The 5,976-nt window shown below is 39.4% G+C and overlaps 1 protein-coding gene across 1 annotated transcript; it reads right to left on the minus strand.

Annotated features, from left to right (window-relative positions):
- Positions 1-803: 803 nt before the first annotated feature.
- On the minus strand, positions 804-1,857 carry LOC5563800. The gene is made up of 2 exons (XM_021842022.1): positions 1,709-1,857; positions 804-1,634 (listed from the first exon to the last, which is right to left on the minus strand). The coding sequence occupies exons 1-2, from the start codon at positions 1,713-1,715 to the stop codon at positions 991-993; spliced, it is 651 nt and encodes a 216-aa protein (XP_021697714.1). The 5' UTR covers positions 1,716-1,857; the 3' UTR covers positions 804-990.
- Positions 1,858-5,976: the final 4,119 nt, after the last annotated feature.

Consider the following 5,976-nt stretch of genomic DNA (forward strand, 5'->3'; position numbering starts at 1 on the left):
TAATTGCATTTGATCTAATTTTGAGAGCTTTTTTTTTGGAAATTTTCATATGAGTTTGAAAACCGAATCGATTCAAAAACATCGATTCAAATAATTCGATTAAATCGGTGAATCGATTCGACTTATCGCATTTATATCGATTAAATCCGCTTGTGCTAAAAATTTAACTCACTGGTAGCTCGTTGGTAGAGACCAATCGATCACATTTTCAGCGTGAACGGTTGTCTGGTTCTCTAGATTTGTGCTCTTGAAAATTTGAGATTTGGCTTAGATGCATCTTCACCTTAACACTTTGATGAATGATGAAGGCACATCAAACACATAAGACGCAAATGCTCCCAAAATCATGGCTTTGGCAAAATATTTGATTGTGATCATAAAATCTACATTCTCCAAGACCTCGTCTAAACTCTGAGACCTAAAAAGTTTACATTTTCAACTAAGTGCAATTTTTGAAGGTGGCAAATTTATGTCAAGAGTCATCGATTAAATGCGTTTTCTGACCAAGAAAACAAAACCTCCGAAATGTTTATGCTTTAGTACATAATTTTTGTTAGTGACAAAAATTTTCCTATAAGGCGAAATCATGCCAAGATATACTATGGTAGTCATAAATTACATTTACATACAATAACAATCATATTGAAGCTTGTGTTCGCATAATATTCGTGTAGCTTTGCCCAAAAAAGGAAACAAAATGAAAAAAATCACTAGAAACTATCAAATTTATCACGATTTAAGACACCAATCTTTGGCTTTATCACATGACAGAGAAAATCAATAAAATTAAAGAATAAAACAAATGTGGTTTGTTTGGTGCATCTATTGAAACATCATCGTCATTCAAATCTTGAACTGTAAATAATGGTAAACAGACACACACTCGCTGCTTTCTATGTGGAAAATATCTTTTTGCATCAATGAGGTATTTAACTTTGCTGGGATATTTTGCTATCCAAACTCTTCAAATCACAGTGAGCCGAACAGCGTTCACTTTCTGTGGGCAAGGTCTTCCAGGGCACGGGTTTTCCTCTTCAGATCCTGCAGCTGACCGATAATTCCATCGATCATCGAGCCCCAAGCATCCCGAGCGGAATCAGGCTTGGCATCAGCAGCGGCTGGCTTGTCCTCAACCACGACAACCGGCAGAGCGGGCTGTTCCTTAGCGTCCACAACGCGGACAGCTCCAGCAGCCGATGAGGGGACGAGTTCTCCAGATTCAATCGAGGCCGGTTGATCGCCTTGCATTCCATCGAATTCAACCGAGAATGGAGAACCGACCAGATCTTCGACTTGGGCACTTTCCAGTTCGATGGCCTTGCCAGACTTCACTTCCGAAGCACTCTCAGCCGATGCAACCGAAAGGTCTACCTGTGGTTGAGACTTCTGGTCTTTCGCATCCTTGGCAGCTACGGGAGCGGAGGCCACGCTGCTCTGGTTCTTTGGTGCTTCCGGAGCTTTGCCGACAGTGACATTGGCAGGTGGCTGAGAGGCTTCCTTAACTACGGCTGGAACTTCCGGAGCGTCATCCTTAGGTGGTTTGGGAGCAGCAGTGGTGTCTTGGCGGTTTTGACTTGCTGGAACTGCCCAAGCAATACTGGCGATCGCCAGAACCAGAAGAGCGTACTTCAAACCTGCAAAAAAGCGAATTATTTGAAGTGGCAAGAAACTATGCAGTACCCCTTAACCTAACTCAGGAAAAACCTACCGTTCATGGTTGCCGTTGTTTGACCTACAGTTTTCGATTGAATGTTGCCTGCTTGAAGGCTGCGATCCGATTTTATATGGAAAGCAAACTGTGCTGGCAGCTTATCGCAAGGAAACGTGCTTCAGCGATGGTTGGCTAGACGAGGTACATGCCTTCACGTGTTTGCTAATGGGCCGCGGAGAAGAAACATTTTTGCGTAATGATTCAGAGTGATCGAAGGGGTTTTTGATGAGTTTAGTTATAGATCAATGATTGAGTTGCTATACCAAAAGTCTTAGAGCTCTTGACACAATTGATGTTGAAGTTTTTATCTATTCATTTCACATAAAGTAAAAAATCATTGAATTATTACAAAGCGAAACCCTCAGTTTCAAAATTGGTTCAGCATTATCAAGTAATCCAGAGAAATATTGTTTTTTGAATACAGACAACACAGCATACAGCACTGCAATAATTTTCTTATATTGTTTTTTTTTTTTTTTCATTACAGCCAAATCGCCACGAGTTGACTTTGAAAAACCGTTTGGAAAGCTGATTAAGGGGACGAACACACATCGAATCATGGAGGTTTGACCGTATGCATATTGAAGCAAAAAATATCTGATTTGTTATATTGAATTTAATAATGGTTACACCCAATTATCTTTTCACGTAATTCCATTTACGTAACACACTTAAACCTCTTTTAAAGTTAATTATATTATCGTAATGTTCTGTAAATTTATTTTTTAAACATTTGAGGCCATGCAGCTCTAGTTTGATATATTCTTATGAATGTTGATCCAGGTAACCAATAAGCCGTTTATTGGGCCAAAATGTTGATTTACGGCTGATATAATGCTAATAAGCTGTTGAATAGCACTATATAAGCCGTATATGGGATATTAGGCCCGATTACAGCTTAAGGTTAGCTGGGTATATTGAAACTTGCGCTCAAAGGAGTCACACTCAAAGTGAAAGGAACATCTTTCTGACTATATCCTCCATAATGATCTGAAGTATGTCTTCTTGAACTCATGAGCTCATTGGAGTTTAGTTATTAACATTTTAAGGTAATCATTATTGTCCTTTGAGTGAAGGCCTTCAGGTCTACAAGCGCAACTTGTAACTTTTGTGACATTGATGAATAAATACATATGCTCTATCATGTTTCGATCATGTAATAAACCGTTGATTACGATTAACCAAAAACTTCTTTGAGTTAAGGCCTTCGAATCTACAGACGTAACCAGAGATCTTTTGGAGGTTTATAAATAAGGTTCATATCCAAGCGAATTCAAACCAACACGTGATTTCACGTTTGGCGGCTAATATTTTTCTATGATTTAACAAGTACTTCTTTGAGCCTAGGTCTACAGATAAACAAACGTAACCAATGATCTGTTTGATGATAAATCAACAAAGTTTACACTGATGTGGGTTCGAACAATTTTGCTAGACCAAGCTAATCCGGTAACAAAGCTTATTAAAAATGACACTTTTGCGTGTCTTAAGGATCCAATTATGTATCTCTAGTAGATTTAGGATAGCTGTATCTGATGCCGTTCTCAGAAATGTGGCAAGCTCAACTACGTGGTTGTATTGGTTGGCTCTACCCCATTTAGCATAATTCAATTTGGCATAATGCCGTTTGGCATAATGGCCATTTGGCATAACGGTCATTTGGCATAATTTGAAGAATAATTTCCTCAAATTATTGTTCTCAACTTTTGAACTCATAATGATCTGGCTAAATGAAATGCATGTCATCTTCGATTCGAAACAATATTATAGAATCATTTTTGATTTCCGACCAGCGCCCTCCAAGTCACTCTTGTAGCTGTGAGAACTCATTCGTGTAGCTTCATAGAGGAGTACTATGAGGAGTAGAAAATTTGGCGCCATAGAACGAGCTCGCTTTTATCAATCTTTTAATGCTCTCTGAACGACTGTCTTTATTTATTTTTTAAGCATTAGCTCGATTTTTGACCGTGGCTTGGGTGCCACGATTGTGCTTCAAAAGTATATTGATTATTTTTTTATTTATGAGGGCACAGAATTAAGTATGAAGAACATCAAATGTCCCAAAGAAGGCAAATCCCAAGAGAGATGCTTTGCCTTCAATGATACAACAATCAGTTGATACACGGTTAAAAATTCAGCAGGATAATTCGCCTATTGTTGAAGAATATGTGTGTTCCTAATGTTCAATAGCGAGCATTTTATGCATACAATAATTGGCGAATTACCCTATTAGAAATTTGACCTTCTTTCAAATATAAGCTGTTCTTTTAGTTTGCAGCGTAGCGTATCATAAGCACGCCATAATCGATTTTTATTTACATCGGACGCCCTTAATACCGTGTTGATTCGAATTTCCTGGACGCTTCCAGCTCCGGGCACTGACCTCAATGATTGCCGTCCACAGTTGCTACTCCGTTATTGCAAAAACAAACTGTACCTACACAGGGAACTAACAGACGCTACTCAGGATCAGTAGCATCCTCAATGTGTCGTACTTGTACTGGTGCTCCCATTATTATAACAAACAATAATGATGCCGACATATCCTTCGATTTTTATTTTTCATCCGCCTAACGCAAACCGGCCACAATTGATTCGGATTCCATCGTTCGCCTACCACGAGTGTGTTTCTGGTTCCATCGCTCGCTCTCGTTTGAGCAAGTTACAAAACCAATGGACCCAACACTACTCAATCATGGATACTGTCCTTAATACACCAAAAAGTCATTTTTCTTCTACCTTATGCATGGAGAATGTAGAGGACCTCGTAATTATGGACTTTAGACGAAAAAGTCGGAATTTAGTCCAAAAGCATCGTGAAAAGGCCTTTCTCCGGCTTTCAAAGCGTCCTCAAAAGAACAGCTCATGGTTGAAAGAAGGCGAATTTTACTACGGGGCTGCCCATTAACCACGTGGTCATTTTTTAGACCATACCCCTTCCTGACCACAAGTGGGGAATTTTAAAGTTTTTATGGACCGTGGTCTTTGACCAGACCCCCCTTTCCGACTATGAATGACCATGTGGTTCATGGACGACCCCCTATCCTAATTCATTGTCCCATATGCTATGGGATGCCTCTCTTCTTGGACATAAAATCATTGTCAATATTTGCCCTTTTTCCAGTAAATTTTACTTGTCCTAGCCAAACATTTCAAGCACTTAAAATATTGAAATGTGAAAGAAAACAAATGTTTTTTATCGAATAATGCCAGATGGCCGTTATGCCAAATGGCCATTATGCCAATTGGCATTATTCCAAACGGAATTATGCCAAATGGGGTAAAGCCTGTTGGTTCGAAGAAAGTGCTGCTGCGGGACATAATAGTATTTCGAATTGCGTATTTATGAGCCGTGATCCTGTTCCCGTCGATTTTATTCACAAAGTCTTCAAAAAAAATCCTAACAATTTGCAACTCACTAACAAATAATAATGAAAATAATGATTTCTTGAAATTTTTCATATTTCTCAACAATCATCATTTTGCCAGGATCCCTTTGCAATCTTAAATAATCATTGATAATTTAAGAATTTCCCTCATTTTGCCAACTATCCAGCTTCGGTTACACAGCGTAACAAAAATTATATTTTTGCGTGTATCAAGGATCAAATTATGTTTCTCTAATAGATTTGGGATCAAGCATGGGAAACATTCACTCGAATATTGCATTTCTCTCGCTCACATCCACAAGCGGTCAAGAGCGAGATTGCCGTTTCTCCGACCAAGCTGAGTGTTTCAATTTCCAATGCGCTTTCTTCTTGTTCGCCGAGCGACAAGTTAGACAAAAACGGCAACAGAATGATTCACTACCGACTCCTTGTGCCGAAGGCATCCGATTGCTGTAGCGAATGATTCTTTACATTCCGATTCCACACGAGTGGCATTCGTATTTGAGAGCTGAAGAGCGTTCACTGACTGGTAATACACAAGGCGAAATGTTTCAGTGAACGCAAAATCTGTACATTTCGCATGAAGCTTTCAGTGATCGAATGGCGAACGCGTTCTTTCGTGACTCCAATTTAAGAGAGGATAGGTGCTCTCTCCGCTCTGTATATCTTTTCATTTTCGGTTTATCTCAATCGTTTATGATTTGTCGGGATCGCGCTCACCCTAGTAGCGTTCGGCAGTCATTGAGCATTCGGTGGCAGCAGATACTTTGCAGATATTTTATCGGTAGCGTTCGGGTGAGTGAATGAATTTTCCCATGCTTGTTTGGGATTGCTGAATCTCATGCCGTTTACAGAAATGCTCTAGCACATCACAAT

The sequence above is a fragment of the Aedes aegypti genome, chromosome 2 (genome assembly GCF_002204515.2).
Source record: "Aedes aegypti strain LVP_AGWG chromosome 2, AaegL5.0 Primary Assembly, whole genome shotgun sequence".
In the NCBI taxonomy this organism is placed as follows: Eukaryota; Metazoa; Arthropoda; class Insecta; order Diptera; family Culicidae; genus Aedes; species Aedes aegypti.